Source organism: Chanos chanos, chromosome 13 (assembly GCF_902362185.1).
Source record: "Chanos chanos chromosome 13, fChaCha1.1, whole genome shotgun sequence".
Classification (NCBI taxonomy): domain Eukaryota; kingdom Metazoa; phylum Chordata; class Actinopteri; order Gonorynchiformes; family Chanidae; genus Chanos; species Chanos chanos.
In genome coordinates this window covers 13,696,064-13,718,628 of record NC_044507.1, presented here as the reverse complement: position 1 = coordinate 13,718,628, position 22,565 = coordinate 13,696,064, and the positions used below count along the sequence as shown (strand labels likewise).

The window sequence follows — 22,565 nt, the reverse complement described above, 5'->3', positions numbered from 1 at the left end:
TTGAGAGGCAAGATCATTCTTTGCATTCTCTGGAGTTCTTGTGAGGAGCCGCAAAGCTAATCATAAGACTCTCGTGGAACTGTGCTGTTATTATTTCGCACGGACAAATGTTTGTAGAACACTAATGGCCACCAGGTAGCAGCAAACTACATAACATTCCACTACATTAACACGAAGTCTCACAAGAGGTTAAGTCCCTGTGTGGTGATCCGCTATGTAGTTATGGGCTACACTTTGACCTCGTTCAAATACACCACTGCATGCAAACAGTGCATCTTATAACATGAATAACGTTATTCAAGTGTAAGACAGCACTACTCAGGAAATATTGTCGATGCTTATGATGTGTGACGATGGCAAGGATGAAAACAGCAATATTCGCAATTTTCGCGTGTTACAAAATAATTATCTGTCTACGCCGTAACTGTAACCACTGGCTTGTTCATTTAAATCTGCCTTGTGCGAGCGATGTGAGGTCCTGTACCTTTGGTATGTATTTTTAGCGTACATCCCAATGTTATGAAGAACTAAAGTGAAAGCAGAGGCATCGACAAGATTCTGTTCTGCAAACAGCCAATCCATTGTGCAAGTTTGTGTTCTTTGTAAATCATTGTATTACAGGCAAACAGAATCCATGTATACAGAACAGTGACTGTATAGGCTACTGATGGCATTGGAAATAAGCAGCAGCTAAAATTTGCTCACATGGGGAATTGCTGTTTTTATCGGTTATGTGAGGACTGTATCACAAAAGATATCAACACTTCACGGAATGAACTGAATCGATGCTGGAGCACTGTTGTACAAGGTATCATATGTCACTGCCCATTTTGCAATACAGTAGGGAAGTGAAAGGCACTTCCTCTTTCTTGTGCTTAATCGGTTAAGCACGGCAGTAACGAAAACCAAGTAGAAATGTGACTTATCAAAGCTAAAGGGACAAGTTTGTCGTGTTTTGCGGGCTTTTTTCTCAAGTGGAGATAACATTCCTTTGGAATGAGCTTTTGTACAATTTTTGCGAACTACTCAAACTCGATTTCGGAACCTATCGTTTCAGTTGTAAGAGCTAGCTGCGATGGCAGCAACCTATGTGAGGACTTGAGTTAAATGAGGGGTGTTGTAGGGGACCTTAGGACTTTTTAAAGTTGGACTTAGAGGACAGGGAATCAAAATGAAGAAGCAATTTAATCGAATGAAACAACTCGCCAACCAGACAGTTGGAAGGTTAGTAGGCCTTTCTCTCTTATGCAAGCAGTTTAAATGTCTGATAGTATTTGTGTGATAGCTTTGGATCTCCCATTTATTGGGAGTGCCACTATGTCGATAGCAGTGCAATCCGCCCTGATACAGCAGATAGAAATATTTTGAAAAAGAGGTCAAGAAAATGACTACGAAATATAATATTCTTATTTCGACGTTCACATAAGTTTTAAAATTCGTTTGTGTTGTGCATTTTATGAAGATCATTACTGAACTATACTTTTATCAGCTGTATCCTATGCAAACAATGCAACTGCATGGATTTGGTAGTGTTCAGCATTGATAAAATATTAGTGTTTGAAATTCCATTCTTTAAAAGCACATCTTCCAGAAAAACATGGCTGGGCCTAATTTAGGGTAATTTGAAATTACTGGGGATGTTAATCCACCAGAACATTGATGAGATTTTTCCATCTACGGGCAATTTTCACATTCTATGTGGGTGCAAACAAACCTGAAACTTGATTGGCATGAATTTATTTTCTTATGAAATAATAGCTGATTTATAATGCATCCATTAATGTTGTTTGTCACCACACCAAATGCAAACCTATGTTACACACCCTTATGCATACAAAGCGTTAAAGAATAGACTTTTATGATTAGTAATCACTACCATGTAGCACACTGAACTCTTAATGGGTATAGTATATAACAACGTTCCTAAAAAGGACCCTTGGCAATAGAGGTATTTCCTGTAGCCCACCACAATAATTTGACTCTTACTTGAGGTATGGGAAGATTTTAACTTAGGTGATCTTTCAGACTGGGTATGGGGAAACCCCATGCTTCAGCTGCTTCACCTCCCTTTCAAACCACCCCTCTAACAACCAACAAGGGCTTTCCTCTGGGCTTGATCTGTTCTGTATGACAGTTGAGTAATTGCTATTCTATTCATTTTTAAATTGAAGCCACGTGAAAGTTAATGAAAAGTTAATAACAAGTTCAAATAAAATCGCCAGTGTTAAGAATGACAGGCTGTACAGTCTTGTACAATGTTAGACTACTCCAAACGCTTCCGCTCTAGCTGGTGACGCCATAAAATGTCTCCTCCAATGCGTCTATGGTTATTTGACTGACTTCTGGAATAGCCATCTTCCATGATGCTGTAAATCAGTGAGTGTAATGTAGAACCCAGACCTAAGTTAATGTGAAGGTCAGAGGAGTGAAGAAAGGGCCAGCGGCTGGGCCAGGTCCCTTCAGGCCACCACAATGCCAGAGTTTTGATATACTCAACCGAGTTATTATCCAGATTAGTTTTGGAGATGTTACAGATGAAACACACACACTGAAGAGACTCAATTTCAACAGTCAAAAACACGTGTTAAAAAAGAGGTGCTAAGACATGAGTACTGTTAGATTCGTTGAGGGAATCCATCTGAAAAGGATCCATCTGTAAGGATGGATGTCTTCTTCCCTGCAGATGACAGGTCATCTGGAAGGATATTATGATCCTTTCCCTATACTTTTCCCTCACACAAAGACACATTCATCTTGCTTTGGCTGTGATTGGATATTAGCACTTAATAACAGATACAGATCAGCTTTCAGCTCACGCCTACTCATTTTCATGTGGACTATCCAAACTGTAAGATTTGAATATAAACACTCAGACATTGCTGATGGTGGTAAAACCTTCGTTACTATCACTACTCGGCTCCACTGCATTAAAGCCCACTAGCCGGAATGTTTTGTTGCTCTTTTCAGAGAGCTGATGACCACAGCATTTCCGAGCAACAGTTTCCAGTGAGACTCAGTATCTGTTCCAGAAATAGAGGACAAAACGCTTGAGAGCTCAGTGCGCAGATCAAATGAAAATAATGGTAGAGGAAAGGAAAGCTTGTGGGTTTTTAACGCTCGATTACCCTCTAGTATCAGCCTCCCAGAAATGTAAAACAGTTACCAATGCAATTCTAATACTTAATATAGAGCATTCATGTCCCCAATTCTGCATTTCATTATAAAACAGTACATGGCGTATAAATTTGTCACTCAGTTGGCCCTAGAACCCTTAGCGGTGTTCTCTAACTGAAGTAATTTAAATATTGCCATGGCATTTTGAGAAATGTGACAGGCTGTGGTTTTTATGGCTTTTGTGCTGATAAGTTATGAAGCTATTGTAATGGGATACGAATGCAGCCTTTTGCTCTGCTTGGTTACTGAACAGAGACTATGGAGCTTTGTTCAAATCAATTCTAATTCAGTATTGATGTCAATCCAAAAATTGATCAGCTCCTGAAGCGATTTAGCCCACTAACACTGTAACGGGATATTCTGGATCTTTTGTAGCATTACTAAGCCAAAAGGTCCCGGGTTTTTCCCTTTGTGGCTCTTTTCTTAAATCATTACCTGTAAATGGAACCTTTTCTGGTTTTCCTTGAATTTCTCCCAATCGTGCAATGCATTTGTGCACATTCTTGATCAAAATAATAATTAAACTGTCTTTAAAAGTGTATTTTTAGTGTCTTTGAATATTCACAGCACTTCTAAACACATAACACATCCAAGGGGTAAGGTCTGAGTGGCAGTAATGCACTGTGAATCACTATCAAATGAAAAATAGAATGCACATGTGAATAGATCAGCATCTAATGCAAAAATCCCAACAAGGTAGGCAAAATGGAAGTACTGTTTTGTGTGGCCCTGCTAGGTCTATTTTCGCAACATTTTACTATTTTACTGGAGCATTAAGTAATGACTACCTTTGTGCTGCCTGACTAATTGATCCCTTTGTGTGCGTTTGGGTTGCAGTTGTAGAAGAGACTGCATGGTTCTACTGGTTCAACCAAATCCCCAGGCTAACTGAACCCTAATGAATTAAACACCGTGCTGTTCAAGTCATGCTCAGCCTTTGTTCCCTGTGTTTAGTGCAGGAAATCTGTGCAGACCATTACATACATATAAGGGTTGTATAGTGATTAAGACCGACCGATTTTTTTATGTGGGGTGTGTATGTGGAATTTATGTGGGTTTTTATGTGAGGTGTATATGAATTAAATCCCCATGGAGGTTGTGAAATTGTATGCATGAAAGTACACTTACATACTTTCCCATACTTCATAAGCAGATATAGTCTCTCTCTCTCTCTCTCTCTCTCTCTCACACACACACTCTCTCTCTCTCTCTGTGTATGTGTGTATCTGTGTTTTTTGTTACTGTAGACATAGACCCTTTTAAGAGCTCCTCTAACCAGGGCTCTGTAAAATCTAATGAAGACAATGTTGTTGGAGCAGACTGATGTGTAGTTATGAGAATCCTGTGAATATTAGCTGTGCCTGCATCACATGCCTTTTCTAACTGAATCAGGAGCGTTTTTTTCCTGCTCTGCACCTGTCTGCACACATTTGCCAGTCTAGCCAGTTATCTCATATTCACATTTGCATTAGGCAAGAGATCACTAGATGCTCTGGCAGCGAAGTTTATCCCAGAGTGTAACAGTCAGAGAAGCAAACCTAATGTATGTCTGCATGCTTTTATGAGGTAATGGAAGCGATATCTCTCATTTATTCCCAGACACATGGGAGATTTACACTTCACAGATTGTCTCCTCTAAACAACATTGCGGTCTATTCTTTGTTCTTGTGTAGAATCTTGATCAGCACATCCAGTGCTGTAGCCATATCTTAACGCGTCTCCCCATGTGATCGGATGATTTTTATGGTCCTGGGAATCATAGAGGGATTGTCCTGCTCCCCTGTTAAGTCCGCCCTCCACTCCCACTTTGATGACAAGTGTCTGTGTTGGGCGGCAGCAGGCCTCCTCCTTTCTCTCTGTTGCCATTACAAACACTGTGGAATGCAGTGAACAGGAAGTGCATTTTCTGACAGGACAAAATCCAGCAGGCCTTTATGAGGTGTGTGTGTGTGTGTGTGTGTGTGTGTGTGTGTGCGTGTGCGTGTGTGTGTGCGCGTGCATGCACACGTGGGCGTGTGTATGTGTTGGGGTGTGTAGGGGTGTGTGTGTTGGTGCGTGCGTGTGTGTGTGTGTATATACCTGAGGTGTGTTGGACTGTTTTTAGACACGCTTTTGAAAAGTGGTGGAGCATTCAATCAATGATCAACAAAGGGTATTGTTATGAATCACATTCGTACTGAAGTGGAAAAAACTGCTTTGTAGCTCTCCTGCCATTCTTTTAGAGTCTCTGTGGAGAGATGGAAAATTTTTACAAGGACATGTTCCCCACTGTGTTCCCCGCCATACCACTACACCTCACAGTAAAGATCCTATGAGCGGACTCTCAGACAAATACAGTGTCTATAACGGTTCTGTAGAGGGATAACGAATTAAGCTGTGAGCAAGAATTGCTTTTGTTGTCAAATGCTGCAATATGATCCTCATAAATGCCAACAACAGATCAAACGACTGTAAGACATCTTCCTTATGTGTATGCGTGCATTTTCATTTTGTGTAAATCTGAACTTCTGTCGTATTTCTCTTTTTTTTCCAGGGCAGAGAAAACCGAGGTCCTGAGCGATGACCTTTTACAGGTGACATTCCTCCTCTACCGTTCTAGTTCATTCCTCATAAACTCATCTGTTTGAGCCATCGTGCTCAACCTGATACATGTCACGGGATCGATCTAGCCTTACCATACACAAATATAGCACACTGGAAATACCACAGAGAGAGAATAGTATTCATTTTACTCTTGGTTATTCGTACTACGTCTTGTCTGATTTTGAAAAGGGAAAACAAGACACAAGATATTGCGTTTATTTCATTAGACATGTTTACCATCCTTATGTCACCACAGACACATGAGTTCAAATTGGTATTCTCTCCTTTAACCATTAACTCAGTGCTATTTTCACACTGTAGCATGTCAAAAAAAACAAGAGAGAGCTGTGGGTAACCCACCAACGTGCATCTGTGCCCTCTGTACTCAGAACACTTACCCTCCTGCATCTAGATCTATAAATGTCTTGGCTGTTGAACTTTGCTCCTGGATCATTGCTTTGCACTTTTTTTGAGGAGTCCGGAAGTGTTCCATAAAGCTTGAATGCATATCAGACAATACAAGACATCTGTATACGTTACCTCACGTTGCCTGGCATTCGGCTTACGTGTTCTTCACAGACTGTTTTCTCGTCTTCACTGACACCATGCCCACAAAAATATACGCACGACTACGCGCGTGATTACCACAGAGAAAGACTGAAATAGCTGGGAGGGACGCAAACCAAATTTTTGATGTGGTTGCCCTTCTTGAATATTTGTCACTATTTTATTACTCTAAACTGCACAGATAGGTGGGGTTTGTCTAAGCCAAATCGTTAAAGATGGCAATAATTAACAAAGTAATGACCATACTTAAATTTAAGCAAACAGTTACAAGGCCCAGGCATAGATAATATCGAGAATAAAAAAAAAAAAAAGCTGCCATTGAGAATTTGTCATTCTGTCTTTTGCTGTGTCTTATGCGGTGAAGTCTTTTCTGTATGTCCTTATGCATGACTCAGTCATATGGGTTATTGAGCTATTTTTACACTTGATTGACGTCAAGAGATAGATTGCCACTCATCTGCGATCAACATCACAACAAATACAAGCTTATACTTGCGTGTCTCTCTAGTTCCCAGGAGTTCATTCTGCTTTCTAATTCTGTTCAGACACGTCTCCTGTGGTAACACAAGAACACTGTTATGTATTCATGTTACTGTTTTCCTCAAACCGAGGGAAAATCGACAGCGCCTGCCAGTCTTAGTGAAGCTAAAGCCAGAATCAGCCTTCTCTGTCACTACGGAGACATCCTGTTTCCATGGGTCAAAGTTCAATAGCCTGTTTACTCTCTGTCTTGGTTCGCCGCTTGCTTTGCCAGTGAAAAGAGAAGAGAAGTGATAATGACCATTTAAACACCCGCAAACCGATGATTCAAAGAGAAGAGCAGTATGAGGTTGTGTGTGTGTGTGTGTGTGTGTGTGTGTGTTCGCTAGTTTTGAGCTGTCAGTTGACATTTGAATGCTCGTTTATTTCAAGGCCTGTTGTTCAGCACTGGGCGGATGCGTCCTGATGGATAGTGTGCGTTTGACCTCTGCCGGGACAGTCCAGGCTCGGACTTCGCTTAATCATCACTTCCTGTCGCTTCAAATGTTCCTGCTGGGTCTGAGCCTGCTATTCTGTGCGGTTCAGAACTTCTCTTTGATTAGTTGGAATGCTTGTGTCTGCTTACTCTAAATTTGAAAAATGCTCATTTACATCTCTTTATTATGATTCTTTCTGTAAGAGGATGTATTTTAATCATAAGCAGAACTTTGTGGTTTTTTTGAAACTTTAAACAATGACTAATGCCATTATTTCTTTGAGTTTCACTTCACGAGTTTTTCAGAAATGATATGACAGTTAGGCTACTGAATGTGAGAACAGTGTCTGAGCCTCGAACTGTGTTTGTGTGGTTGAAAAAGTGTCAGAGCTTAGCCAGCATGTATGCTTTACTGCCAAGTATGTACAGGAAGAAAATGGCAAAACCTCTGCCTAGTCTCTAACAGGGCAGTGTACACACATTTAGCAACACTGCTCTCAGACGAAACCTCTTGGCATCATTAATCTAGCATTCAGGCCCACCTGACTGGAAGGAAATCTGGATTCAATTTATCTCCCATAAGATTTGAAGGAAAGTGAAACTTAAGTTGTCGTTTTGAATCTGGCTGAAGGCAGATTTTTTATGGCAGGTCAATTGAACACAGGTCTTTCTTTTTTTGGGGGGGAGTACAGTGAGTGCCAGCTGAAACTCAGCATGAAGAAACAGCTGCAGGCAGAAGGTTAAGGAAAAGAGAAAATGTGCCATCACACACACACACACACACACACACACAGGAGAAGAGCAGGAAAAACCACTACAAAACGGTAGCAGCACATTCTGTCATTTTACAGACACTGCAAAGATTAGATCACGGAGGACGGACGGACGGACGGACGGACACGTTTTAAAAATGTGCATTGTAACATAATACTTCCCGTTTTAAAATTGATTACAAATAACTCAGCACTCATTACAATATGTTTTTCGGTAGTGTGTCATTTGCTCTTCAAATATGCTTTTCTTTTGCCTCTGAAGGCTGAACAGACCAGTAAACAAAAGTCGGCACACACATCCCCCATTAGGCGTAAGGGCGGTCTCTTCACATGTCTGATGCCTCGGGGATGCGCGGCATATTTACACGCGTTTGACTATCTTCTTTTTCAACAAGCTTCACTGCGCGGTCGCTTACATAAGGATATCAACTTTTAATCTATGCAAAGTGGTGTGTCAGTGTAAACGCGACGTATGTCAGGAGATTTGATTGTCCTCTTTTCTGATCAGTGAAAACTGTGTTTTGGGAAACAGATTGAGCGGCGCATGGAGGTGGTTCGACTGGTCTCTCACAACGCGCTAAAGAGGATGACCACATGTCTGCAGGGACACGTCGGCACAGACGTAGACAAGAGACACGTAAGCTAACGGAACAAAGCTTATATCCACGCTTGTTACCGTTGTGCTTTTGTGTTTTTACTTAACAAATTTCCTCACCCTTGCTCGTACTTCCTCTCCCAGAAAAAACTACCATTGACAGGACTGTCACAGGTGATGCAAGAGGGAGGCGTCCAATTGGGAGAAGAGTCTCTGATTGGGTGAGTTTGTTTTCTCAAAAAAAGACATCTCTGATTGTGTAAGACATGAGTTTTGATCAATGTGACTACATCTCAGTCCTTTGTCTTTGTTAGTTCTAAATGCAAACTATTGGCCCAATATTACAAGAAAATGCAGACTTGGTCAGTGTGATGGGAATTATGCATTTATATTTATATATTTATATGTTTGTACCTATCACATTCCTAGTATTTAATCATCAACCTAATGACCTAATTGACCGACTTAATGGACCTAACTGATCATTCGGAGAGTCATTTTGATGTTAAAAGTGCGTGATGAGGCATTTGATGGTGTATTAAAGATTTGCATCTGTTAAGCCACAGCTGAAGCAACAAACTTTAAATGCCTGTGTTTTGATTTCCTTCATCCGTGATGATCAGTTGCACACAGTGCTGTAACAGTGAAGTCATTTATTATCATTTGGCTCAGTCTTGTATTTAAAGTATGGCGTATTCCAGAAGATACGGTTGGGGGGAAGACGCTGTTAAAACAGGGTGTGTGGGTTGATTAATGTCTTTTACCTGGGAGCGTCAGTTCCCATTGTGATGTGGCCTCACAGTTGTTGTTTAAGGGAAATTAAGAATTTTCTCTAATGTTTGTTTTTTTTCCTTTGCTGAGAAATGAGCAAATCAGGGTTTCCAAGTTATAGTTAGATGAGAATGAGAGTGAGTTGCAGCATGAATCTGGATGATGTTTCTCGACATTCTGCTCTGAATGAGTCAGAAGAATGTTATCAGTGACACTCTGTGTGTGTGTGTGTGTGTGTGTGTGTGTGTGTGTGTGTGTGAATGTATGTGATGACAGTAAGATGATAGAGGCATGCGGTGATGTGGAGAATAAGCTAGCCTATGAACAGAGCATGAATGAGGTTCGGCTGGAGAGAGATGTCATGGATCCCCTGAGTCAGCTAGCAGAGGTGGGTACTACCACATGACAAAACTAATGACACAGACCAGAAACATCTGTCACACAACCAAGAGAGAAAAACCTGTACCGCTTTTTGTACCGTAAAAAATAGAACAGGGTTATGGTTCTTTTGCCATTTGCATTCGCATTAGTTAAATCAAACAGAAATCTTAATGTCCTCCATTGCTTGTTTCCACTAGAAATACTTTTTTCTTAGGATGAACCGAGAATTACTTTTTTTACAGCGTAACTTTTATTTCCATAGGTGGAGATCCCCAATATTCTCAAACAGAGAAAGCAGTTGGCTAAGCTAGTTCTGGATTACGATTCTGCAAAAGCCAGGTGATGGCACAGCACATTCCGTATTCCATAGAAACTGCATGTACATTTATGATTCAACTTTCCCAAACAGGAAGCAGAGTGCTATAAAAAAAAAACATGAGCTTGGAGCACCTCTGCAGACTGTTACCTTCAAGTATGGTGCATGTTTGTGGGAATCTTGCTCTCGCTGCCATACAGACCGATGAATTTATGTATATGACGTTTTTGTGGGTCTGATTTAAACTGATTCAGATATCAGCAAGCTGCAAAGTCCGTTCATGGCGCCACAAACTTCCAAGCGATGACTGCCAAGGTGGACTCCTTAAAGGAAGAGATGGATGAAGCCCTTACTAAAGTGGAGATGTGTAAGGTATGTTTCTGGTATGTTCAGTTCATCTCTCCGCGTCTTCAGATGACCTTGACCAAGGTTGTATGACTTGTCTGGAGTTCGAAGTGGGTGGGTGAAGACACATTCCAGTTAAGGCCTCCTAATCAGCCCAGGAATCTTAGCTTCGACTTGGACAGAGTGACTATCATGAGATGCTGATGGAAAGACATGATCTCATACTGAAAGCTAACACTGGTTCCAGACGGGCTGTGTAACAATCAGAGAAGAGGAGTGAAGAATATATCAGAATGCATTCGCCAAGTCAGTCTGGCGCATAGTAGGACCATTTCTACCGTCATGCTAATTCTTAAGACAGGCATGTCACTGATGTATTTCCTCTAGTCTCCACAAAAGTCTCCTTTTGTCGTACCTGTGCGAGAAGAAACCAGTGAGAAAAGCCAGTGTGGCTTTGAGGTCAAGCAGAAGAAGTAGAAGAAGTACTCTATTTGTGACACACAAACACACACACATACACACACACACACACACACACACACACACACACACAGTGAGCAGTGAAACGCAGCCTCTGCATTTAACCCATCCTAACACCAGTGAGCAGACACACACACTAGAACAGTGAGCGCACACACACACACTAGAGCAGTGAGCACACACATACACACTAGAGCAGTGAGCACACACATACACTATGAGCTAGGGGCAGTGGGCAGCCGCTGCCGCCAGCGCCCGGGGACCGACTCCAGATCATTTTGCCAGTGCCTTGGTCAAAGTCACTGACAGGACTACTAATCCTAGCAAGCAACTAAAGACAACTGATTTGGTCATTATGACAACTTATGTAATGTTTAGTAGTAGTTATTTCACTTTGACCTTGAGAGTCTATGAGCATTATAACTCTTCACTCTCTGTCTTTGTGTCCGTAGGATCAGTTGTCTGCAGACCTTTACAACTTTTCCTCTAAGGAGGGAGATCACGCCCGCTATTATGTCATGGTGAGGGCTCTCTTTGATCTGTAAGAGATAAACTTGTGTTTGAGTCCAGTAAGCCTCTGTACACGCTGAACTTTAGTGCAAATTCTCAGCTTCTTCACTTCCAGCACACGACGTTTTACAACCGAGCTGAAGGTTTTTGCATCGTATCTCTTTCATTTGCATGTACAGATAAATGTCACTGTTTTGTAGGTGTGATGTGTGAGTCTGTCGTAATTCACGTTTTGTTTTTCTTTTTTGTTGTTGTTTTTAGTTGTTAGAGGCACAAGCTGAATACCACAAAAAATGTTTAGAGTTAATTGAAAATGCCCTGCCATCCATCCAAATACAACAAGGTATTCCACTTATTCTGTTTTCTATTCCTATCTTTCATAAGCAAATTAGATTCCTACATCTGTTAAGAATTACTGCTTCCCGTACCTATGTGTAGTCAACGGATTACAGCAGTGTACACAAATTCAAGTAACAATGAATCTAGTAAGGCTTTGTTCCTGTTAGTTCATTAAAAGGAAATTAAGTGTGAAACAGAGTTAATATTTTGACGTAAGAGTTTGTGGTAAAAAGCAAAGCAGAACAGCTCCCAGGTGCACTCACAGCCTATTTAAAAATGAATCAGTTTGCTTTAAAACAGCTGTAGGCAATTCAGGAGTATACACAGGTTCCACTTGTCTCTTAAGATGAGTGAATGAGTGAATTAGACACACTTGGGTTTCACGCTGTTTTATCTCTTGTGTGTGTGGAGTGTGCAGCCAGTGCAGTAAATCACATCATGCTACAGTACTGTGTACCACTCTCAAGATCTTTCCTCGTGAAACCATTTTCACCTGCTGCCAATTTTTAAGAATTTCCCGTCGTTACTCATAACCTGGTTTCCATAGGCAGTAAATATCTCCTCACCGGAGCGGAATCCAGCTGACATCTGCTCTCTATCTCTCCCTGCCATACAGAGACGTGGACGGAGATGCCAGCGTTTGGCACCGCTCTGGAGGAACATCTGAGACGTAGTAACCGAGAGATTGCCCTGCCTATGGAAGCCTGTGTGATGATGCTGTTAGAGACTGGCATGAAAGAGGAGGTAAAGTAGACTCAACTGAGGGAGAGTAGATAGACATTATGCTCAAGTGAGATATGTTCAGACAGAGAAAGAGCTGACTCGTAACAGGCTTTGAATGCAAATCATTTGTAATTACATTAATAACTGTACATTTATATAATATCTGTATTATGTGCATTATCATTACTATGTTGGTGCATCTTGTTCCATCAGATGTCCATCAGTGCTTCCCAGTTTGTTTTTACATGTAGTTTGCCAGTACAAAGAAACAAAGTAAACTTAGAGGGCTGTTACACTGTATAGACTTATATAGTGCTTATATTGTGTTGTTATATTGGGCTGCTAATACATCAGTTTTAGCTTTGTTGAGGGTGAGCACTGACTAATAGTGTGGTCACAATTTGTGGTAATGGTTTGTAGATCATCAGCTCTTTGCCTCAATCAGCGTGCGTCCACTCTATCCAACAGTATATTCATATTACAGCCCTTCTTTTAAAAAAAACATAGTGATTGTTACCTCTAAAGGGATGATTTTACTAAATCTAGAAAGATTCCAGCAAAAGTTTGCATGGTTCCTGCAGCCCGCAAATGAACACATGCCAGTAGCACAAAACTGCTTCTGAAGTAAGTGTCGATGTTATCATCCGACTCACTTCTGCTTTTCCCCCTGTCTGGTGGTCAACTCAGAGCTCACCCGCTTATTATAGCACCGAGACGAGACACCCATTTCCTTTCCTTTCATGAGCTTCTCTGATTGATGTGAAAAGTACCTTTGCTTCAACGTACGATTCATTTGAGCAACTGCCCTTTTCCTGTTTTGTTATCCTGCTTTGTTCATCTAGCTCAGTCAGGAGCTAGTTGTTTAGTTTCTTTTGACTTATCTAAGCTCTCTCGTGTCCTATGACAGGGTCTTTTCCGAATCGCTGCTGGAGCTTCCAAGCTGAAGAAGCTCAAGGCAGCACTGGACTGTTCCACTTCCCAGTTAGAGGAATTCTACTCTGACCCCCATGCTGTTGCTGGTATGGTCCATATCTCATAGCAATAAAACTGTGTCTTAAATTGTGGCATGCACTTCTCCCTTTCATTTAGAACTTACACATACATGACAAGAAATGCTTCATATCGAGAATGATCCCCCAGTGGCAGAGAGAATTGACAGGTCTATTTATTTTGCTTTGTCATGTGTTAGTCTCAAATCTGGTTGCGGTTTGATTCTGTGAACTGAGCCATATTTAAACAGGGTTTGTACCAAGAAGGAAAATATTTTGAAAACGTTGAAAAAATGTGTCTTTATGTTGACCATCGTTTTCCCCCATAACACGTGTTCATCAGGGTGAGAAAACAGCTCATCTGTTTGGACATATGACACATCAGAACCGGCCCTGCTGGATTTGAGAGTTTGAGTGTGTTGCAGAGCTGCTTTCACTACTGAGAATTTTACAGCTTGCCTGTCATTAAAAGGGCATTCAGAGTATTCAGTCCTTAATCTTTCTTTTCCTCTCTCTATATCCAGGAGCATTGAAGTCTTATCTTAGAGAACTGCCTGAACCTTTGATGACCTTCAGCCTGTATGATGAGTGGATCAAAGCCTCAAAGTAATGCAATTCTCAGTACATAAACATGTGGCCTAAACTAAACTAAACTAAACTAAACTAAACTATACTACACTGCACTACACTAAACTACACTACAGTGCACTACACTACACTACACTAAACTACACTACACTACACTAAACTACACTACACTACACTGCACTGCACTGCACTAAACTAAACTATACTAAACTATACTAAACTAAGCTAAACTTAACTACACTAAACTACACTACTCTACACTACACTAAACTGAACTAAACTGAACTAAGCTGAACTAAACTAAACTAAACTAAACTAAACTAAACTAAACTAAACTAAACTAAAGTAAACTAAACTATGTCTTAAATTAATCTGAAATGAACTTGAATGACACAAAATACTATAAACTGATATGAAATTAAATCGAAATCAACTGAATAATGTTTCCCTTCTTCCATCCAGTGTCTCTGACTCAGACCAAAGACTACAGGCTTTGTGGGTGACATGTAACTCTTTGCCAGACAGCAACAAAGCTAACTTCAGGTAGGTGATATAATCCTTATCAATAAACCACAATTTCTTGCTGAAACTCTATTTTACTAGATTACGTTTGTTTTCTGCAGGTATCTGGTGAAGTTTCTTGCCAAGTTAGCACAAGAAAGTGACGTTAATAAGATGACTCCTAGCAACATTGCCATCGTGCTGGGACCCAACTTGCTGTGGGCTAAAACAGAGGGGTGAGAGACTGATTCAAATCCTAAACAGTCACAGATAATGACCCATATCATAAATATTAAATCATTCTGTGATTTCAGCAGTTCATCAACATGATCTGTGTACCATAATCCTTAAAGCAACATTCATATTTTATCAGATATTCTGACATTATATTTATGGAATCAGGAAATGGTTTATTTGCATTTTCATCCCTTTTTCTAGTTCTCTGGCTGAGATGGCAGCTGCTACGTCTGTCCATGTTGTTGCCATAATAGAACCCATTATTCAGCATGCTGACTGGTTCTTTCCAGATGGTACGCCCAAATATCGTGTCAAAAAAAGTTGCAAAACAGAATACTGCCATTTAAACACACCAACCACTAATACCATCTCTCTTGCTGCTCTCCAGAAGTGGACTTCAATGTGTCAGGCATGTTTTCCATGCCAGGTGCACCAACACATCACATGGGGTACCCGGGGACCCCCGACTCTGACACAGAGAAGAGACGTCCGGGCAGTCAGGGAGGGCAGGAGGCGGATACCCCCCGAAAAGACAGGTACCCGTCCCATCCCAGAATCCTCAGACAAGACTCCAAGTCCAAAGCTGTGTCTGCTCGCTATGTAGCAGCCAATGAGTCCGTCATAGTCAAAGCAACAGAAAAACAAACACCAGCAGAAGAAATTTAAGCATGCTTAATTTACTACATACGAGTTGTTTCTGTTATTGTTCTGTGTATCCTCAAAGAAACCAATAAAGCATATCTTCTGCCGACTTGTCATATGGCTGCTTAAGGAATATAATTAACGTTGCTAAAGGGGAAAACAAAAAAGGACACAAACGCTCTTTAGCATCTAAATAGTTCTTGATTTAGCCGCGACTCTGATATGGGGTTTTATGATGATTTTATAATGGGATTGTAATGATTCCAGGTCAATCTGGATTTAAGTTGGTATCAGCACTTTTATTTGCCTGAAGCTAGTTTCGAATGGTGTCTCCTTTTTTAAACTCGCAAATTGTGAATATTATTACTAACTCAAGTTTATCTTAGTCAGAGTGTAAAGTATTAGAACAAACGGAACCGGAATAACTTTGAAATGACAATAATCATTGAAGGTGAACATGTCGAAAATGCACTCGGAATCTGTTGGTTACTTAATCACCTAGGAGCATGGACTCTGACGTGTGACGAGGTGTCACCTCCACCCTGTCATTGCTGGCATTCCTTTTTTAAATGAATGAGAGTTCAGAGTTCAAAAGTTGAAAGGTCTTTTCAGTCATGTATTACTCAGCTGAAGGACAGGGTGTGAGTAATGTGTCAGGTTTTTTATTTTGTTTAGACCAGTCAAAAGACATTTAAAATCCTCCTCTACCAAGTCATAATTTTATAGGCGTTTTTGACGTAAAGAGTGTGACAGCTGCCTGTAATGGGGTGTTTAACAGTGTGTGTGTGTGTGTGTGTGTGTGTGTTTGTGTGTGACATTAACAGTGTACCACGTATGACCTGTTACAATCATTTTTACCTGCAGCAACATATACATATTATAGCACACGCTGTGAAAAAAAGAGTCTAAATAACACAGTGTGAGAAACAGAGTCTAAAATAACACAGTGTGAGAAACAGAGTCTAAAATCACACAGCGTGCAAAGACGTGCAGCTGCCTCCCGGGCCTTCCATTCTTGCTTCTGTGGTTCTCAGTTTGGTGGAGGTCAGTTTGGTCTCTCTCTCTCTCTCTCTCTCTCTCTCTCTCTCTCTCTCCTCTTCGTAGGGATCTTGTATGTCTTTCCTTTTCTGGGTTTGAGTCACACTGGCCTGTTTGTGGGTGCGTGTGTGTGCGTGTTCACTGTCTCCCCTCTTCTCTGTAGCTCCTCTAACAAACCGCCGGAGCACGCTCCTCGTAGACCCAGCACGATAAATAGAAAGCAACATTCCTCGCCCGCCTTCCAGCCTCCTCTGCCCCCAACAGATGTTGAGGTGCCTGTGTTTGAATCCTCCCCTCAGTCACCCACGGGGGGCTGTGAGGCTGGCCAGGCTGGAGCCATAGTGGGCCTGAACCAACAGCCTTTAGTCCAACAACCTGTGGAGGAGAACAGGTAAGGAGTGGCCAGAAACTGTGCCACGCCCCCACCCCCCCCCCCCGCCCCGCCCCAGTGCCTCTCACTCAACGCCGCTGCAACCAATAAGGAATCAGGAGCACTCGCATCACCCGCCTCTGTCCAGCGTGTCCTCTATGTCTCATACACACAGCAGCTCCTCCCCCTTACCCTCAATCCAAATATCCATTTAAAAATTGATTTGTGATTGAATATGGCATGTAAATGAAAGGGTAATTATGTTAATCAACCCCTCCCGATCAAAGTGAAATCGGTCTGGAAGAACTCATTTACCGTTAATTCTTAGAGGTCTGGGATGAAGATGAGCAGAGATGGCAATGAGGAAAGTTGAAGCTAAAAGGGTTTCAAATGGCAAGTCCAGGAAGCTGTTGAGTCAGCTGTCTGCTTAGGCACGCCATCACAGCGTCCGATTCCAGTCAGAGGAGTTGCCTCTGTCTGTCAACATACCGTTCATCTCTCTCTCTCTCTCTCTCTCTCTCTCTCTCTCTCTCTCTCTCGCTGCCTTTCATGTGGCTTCCTGTTTTCCTGCCACCGAGTCTCTGACTCATCTGTCTATCACCTTTCTACCTGTTAACCTCTGTAGATTTGGTCCACCTTCGACTTTCACTGACATTTGCCCGTTCATTTTGTTGCAAAGGATGCATTGCATGACATTCTACAGTGCACGACATTCTTCAGCATTGATTAGAAACATATTAACTTTTTAAAGGTTTGTCTGTGTGATCTCTCACTAACCAGTTTGGTCTCTCACTAACCAATTTGACACACTGACAGTGGAAGTCAACTACCTGACTGCTTTTTGCATGCAAATCATACAAATTAATGCCTAACACGCTGTGCGACTATCTGTCTAATGTGCATCTAACAGTTGTTTTTTTTACGACCCTACAGTAATGCTATTCGAGAGCCTGCCTCTACACCTCCACTTCTGAGGAATGGTCCAGGGGGTATTGGTGGGACTCCAGGACAGCTGAATGTGGGAACCCCTATGGGTGGCTCCAGGGGCCCCAGCCCTCATATGTTGCGTAGAGGTGAGTCCCTTCCGTAAAACAGTTCTGACAACTTCAAGAAAGAAGCTTCAAACCAAGAAAACCCTTATCTTGGATGCTGGTTTGACTTCTTTTCACACCGGAAATTTCCATATTTGCCGCTATGGTATTGTTTGTCTAGGAGCAGGTTACGTTGGTTGTTTGTTACTAAATTTATGCTTACCATTTGTTGAAGTATTGTATCTTTTTTTTTTCTTTCAGGTACAAAGAAGCAAGCCCCTGCTCCTCCTAAAAATGTTAACCCTCACACCTCCAAAGGGACCCCCATTCCTGTGCCCATACCCACAGTTCCTGTGAGCTCAGCACAGCCTGTCATTGCACCTCGTCGTCATTCCAACAACCAGAATCCCATTCAGGCCCCCAACCACCCCCCTCCACAACCCCCGCAGAGCGGTGGCTCGGCAGAACCCGACCCTTCTCCACCCAGTACTCCGACCCCACCGGACACCCCTCCTCATGACGGCCTCCAGGCCACTCCCCTCTCCTCCTTCCACTCGGGTTCGCTCCCACGGCCCCGCCCCATGCCCAGACCCCGCTCAAGACCCAACATACCCCCTCCAGCTCAACCACCTCAAGGGGCCAGTGACGTCAATGGGATGTGCAGCTCTGCATCCAAGATCATAACAGGTAATAATATACACTCGTGCAATAGAACAGCGGTATCAAGATGGTTTTTTTTTTTTTTATACTTGTCATTGATCCTGATTTTTTGTGACAGGGATGAATGACAAGTAATCTTTTATTGCACCAAATATAGTGTTTAAGACAACATGTTTTAGTACTGTTCTCTAAGGTTCTCAAAAAATGGAGCATGTGTTTCTCCTTACACCGACCAGTATTGCATATACAGATGCACGCGCGCGCACGCGCACACACACACACAGACACAGACACACACACAGGCTAATGTAAGAAAAAAATGATATGTCTTTTTTCGTTTGTAGTCATGAAATATGGAATACAAGGTATGTTCATGCCTGATTTCCAGTAAAATCAAAAGCTTAACTGACAAAAAGGAAGTTGATGTTGAAATGAAATTAGATATGTTTCTCTCTCCATACCAGCAACAATAGGAAGGTGAAAAATTATCGAGCAATCAGACGAATAATGAATAAGGTTTAGAGTTTCTGAGTATTCAGAATTCTATAGCTCATTAATATCTTATTATCTAGAAGGAAACCCAACTCCTGATGCAGAACAGCTGTCATGTAACACTACAGCAGTTTACTCTCTTCTAGAACATTTTAGACACTATAAGATGTTTCTCTCCATACTCACAGTCTAAAACCCAAGCCAGAGTATGTGGCAGTTTAGACAGGTTTTATTTGAAGACATTAATATGCTGTTTCATTCGTTAAAGTACAAAGGTACACTAAATGTAAAATGTCACAGCACGTAGTGTTTATCAGCTACACACATATTCAAACAAACCTCCGCCAAGGACAAGGCGCTGAAAATGTAATGTGTACTAATGGCTCTATCCAAATACCTCCACAGGTTGATGATCTATCTTTGAGGAAGGTCTGTAGTACATGGAGTATTTTTTATCTGCATTAGCACATCACGCCACATGGTCACCATTCTCATCCCATGCTTTACAATCACCATCTCACTGCCCTGCTCCATCCAAGTCATTTCACTTCTCCATTAAATCAATCAATCAGACATTTTAGTCCTAAGATATATATAAAGATAACACTTACAAAAATACTCACATTTTCTATTGATTAATCTCGCTCCATAGCTCATGGATGATAGTGCATAAAGAGCGTTATGATTGGAATGCCTGAGTGCCTGGGAAAGGTCTATGTATTACACGTACAGGAAAGTCTCAAATGTGTGGAAATGCTGGGGGTTTATTGACAGCTAGATTATTTGTTTACAGCTGAAGTGTATTAATTGACTGTCCCTGTTCTGTTCTGCTGATACTTTTTGCATTTGAGAGAGGAAGCCTTAAAAAATGGTTTATTTTACAGTGGACTGTCTAAATCCTGGAGAAACAATGAAAATGTAGGGAAACTGGTCGAAAAACAGGAGGCCAGTTCTATTTTATAGGTGTGAGGTGTTTGTGAAGACATTTTACCCGTTCCATTCATTTGTACGCTCAACTTGTTATTGAGCTACTTAAACTTTTTTTTTTTTTTTTTACTGGGATAGACACAGTTTCAGACATGTGAGAGGAAACTTTAAGGTTGAAGTGAGAGTTTGTGCCAGACAACAGAAACCAAACATATTTTGAGACCTCTCCTTTAGAAACCAATATGTTTATTTTAGATAACCGAACGGATCTCATTACGCTCGAAACTTAAAAAAAAGTCTTTTCTGTCTTTTACCAGAGATTTTCTTAGGTTGGTATTTAAGGTTTTATGGTGTGTATTTTAGTGCAGAGCACAATCGTTTGAGTGGAAAGATTGCAGTCAGAGAAACTGCGTGCTTCTTTTACAGTGGGAACACATCCAGAAGAAATGGAAAGTTTTCATTCTGCCAAGCGTAGCTCTGGTCTCTGGCCCCAATCTCACAGGGTGCTCATATTTCAGCCTACTCTACTAGTGCTGTCCATCTGCACGAAAGAGCTATTTAATCCCACAGCAGCCCTGATTCCAGCCTCACTGCAAGCCCCTCTGATTATAACACACTCTTCTCCCCAACCGTCTGACCTCAATGGATGTTCAAATAATGGTCACTGCTTTGTTTTATGTGCCATCCAACAGAAAAAACCCAACTGTTTTAAGGGCTTCTGTTGATGATTTACACACTTTTATGCTTGGAAGTAATTCTTGGTGATGTCTTAAGCATGATTTGTAGAGACAACAATTATTCCACATGATTGATGTCCAAAGCATGACATGAAATTATATCACAATATTTCAGATGTGTAGTCTGCTGACTGTGAACTGAGTTGATTGGCAGGCTGTGGTAAGGACTCATTTGGGAACTGTTAGCTACGTGTTTCACTGTTTTGCTAGGGGGGGGATCTCTGCTCATGTTTGACTGCTCATGCATTTTAACCCTGCTTGGCTGCAGTTATTCACATGCATGTGAAATGTCATCTAACCATCTGTGGCTGTGTGGTATGGCTGTGGCATATCTTAACCCACTTAAGGAAACTAACCCATTAACCCCGATAACCCCTTTTGTGTTGACCTCTCATGCTGCTGGTCCCTTTAAACCTTTTTCTTGCCTTTGAAAGTGACTTAGACGGCAGGGGATGTTCCTGTATGGTTGGAGAATATCCACACTAAGAACGCTGTCAGATGCCCTCTTTATTACACTAATTGAAATATATCATATTTTACATTTTATTTTATATTATATATCCTTGCATGAAAAAGATATTCTCATGAATGCATGACAACCTTTAGGGCTATCTGACACATCCTTGGTGTTGAAATAAAAGACTTTTCTTTGGTATTAGTAGTACTACAAATAGCCCCCCCCCCCCCTCCTAATTTAAACTAGGTTATAAAAGTAGAATGAGGTTTGGGGAGGTTCATGTGTGGTGATGGACCTAATTTATTTTCTATGATTTCACAGATGTAGAAGTGTCTTTGAAAGGGCCAGGGCGGGTCCTTGTCCCCGATCTTGCTGTGGATCAGCCCGTGCCCTCAGTACCCGAACCTGAGCGCCAATCAGAGAGCACCATGCTGTGACACAGGAGGAGGCACGCCTCTTAAGCACGGCCAACCACTCCAACGCCCCTTCTCTCATCACCTCGCACAAATCCCTCCTCTGTTTGAAAGCAATCAAACCCCTCTTTGCAATACTGGGCCTGGACCACAAAACCCTCTCTCCCAAGCACTGATGAAGCTTCTTTCGAAGCAGTTACTCTTTACGTTTGGTCAGTGATATTGTTATAACTCATTACCTGAAAGCAAGCGGTGTATGTCTTCTTTTTCCAAAGCTCGATCTCATTCCCTCACCTCAATGTTACTATCGTTTCACATTCTTACCGTACAACCACAAGGGTTCCGGAGGTGTTTGCTGGTATCTGACATTTTTTTTTTGGAAACTCATATATGTATTATGTGTGCCTTAAAAGGTATTTGTACTACAAAGGAGTCTTAAGGGAATACTGAACCGAAACAAACTCTGATATATGTTTACTGTAATTGGGTTCCACTCCCGTACTCTCAGCTCCTTGTGTGTGTACCTTACTGTGTGTGTACCTTACTGTGTGTGTACCTTACTGTGTGTGTACCCTACTGTGTGTGTACCTTACTGTGTGTGTACCTTACTGTGTGTGTACCTTACTGTGTGTGTACTTTACTGTGTGTGTACCTTACTGTGTGTGTACTGTGCTCCATCCTCAGTCCCTATACTTCATCCTTAATCCTCCTCCGTCTTTTTAAACGCCTTCAGTACTTTAGCAGCAACAAGCAGATGACAAAATCTTTTGATAGAAAATAATGGTTATTATGTAAGGAGGGGGTAAAAGCTGATACTATTTAAATACATGTGACTCTGAAGTGCATGTAAGTGGTAAGATGGATGGATAAATACCAAATATTATATTTTTGGAGTGCCCTTTTGCCTGTAGTGCAATATGATTTGCAAAATGATGTTTGAGTTTTGTTTTTTTTTTTAAACTGTTTTGTGT

At 41.5% G+C, this 22,565-nt stretch overlaps 1 protein-coding gene across 1 annotated transcript; it reads left to right on the top strand.

Annotated features, from left to right (window-relative positions):
• The first annotated feature begins 891 nt into the window (after positions 1–891).
• On the top strand, positions 892–22,166 carry arhgap17b (Rho GTPase activating protein 17b). Its single transcript, XM_030790828.1, has 19 exons — positions 892–1,224; positions 5,708–5,747; positions 8,585–8,689; positions 8,792–8,868; positions 9,695–9,806; positions 10,062–10,138; positions 10,370–10,487; positions 11,393–11,461; positions 11,712–11,793; positions 12,406–12,533; positions 13,420–13,531; positions 14,026–14,107; positions 14,552–14,632; positions 14,713–14,826; positions 15,029–15,120; positions 15,216–15,363; positions 17,811–17,950; positions 18,170–18,595; positions 21,503–22,166. The coding sequence occupies exons 1-19, from the start codon at positions 1,172–1,174 to the stop codon at positions 21,616–21,618; spliced, it is 2,172 nt and encodes a 723-aa protein (XP_030646688.1). The 5' UTR covers positions 892–1,171; the 3' UTR covers positions 21,619–22,166.
• The last annotated feature ends 399 nt before the right edge of the window (positions 22,167–22,565 follow it).

Excerpts from the sequence above, each read along its gene's own strand:
- arhgap17b (XM_030790828.1), top strand. The coding sequence starts at position 1,172 with ATGAAGAAGCAATTTAATCGAATGAAACAACTCGCCAACCAGACAGTT. Across the intron at positions 12,534-13,419 it reads AGACTGGCATGAAAGAGGAG|GGTCTTTTCCGAATCGCTGC; the intron begins GTAAAGTAGACT and ends GTCCTATGACAG. Across the intron at positions 18,596-21,502 it reads TGCATCCAAGATCATAACAG|ATGTAGAAGTGTCTTTGAAA; the intron begins GTAATAATATAC and ends ATGATTTCACAG.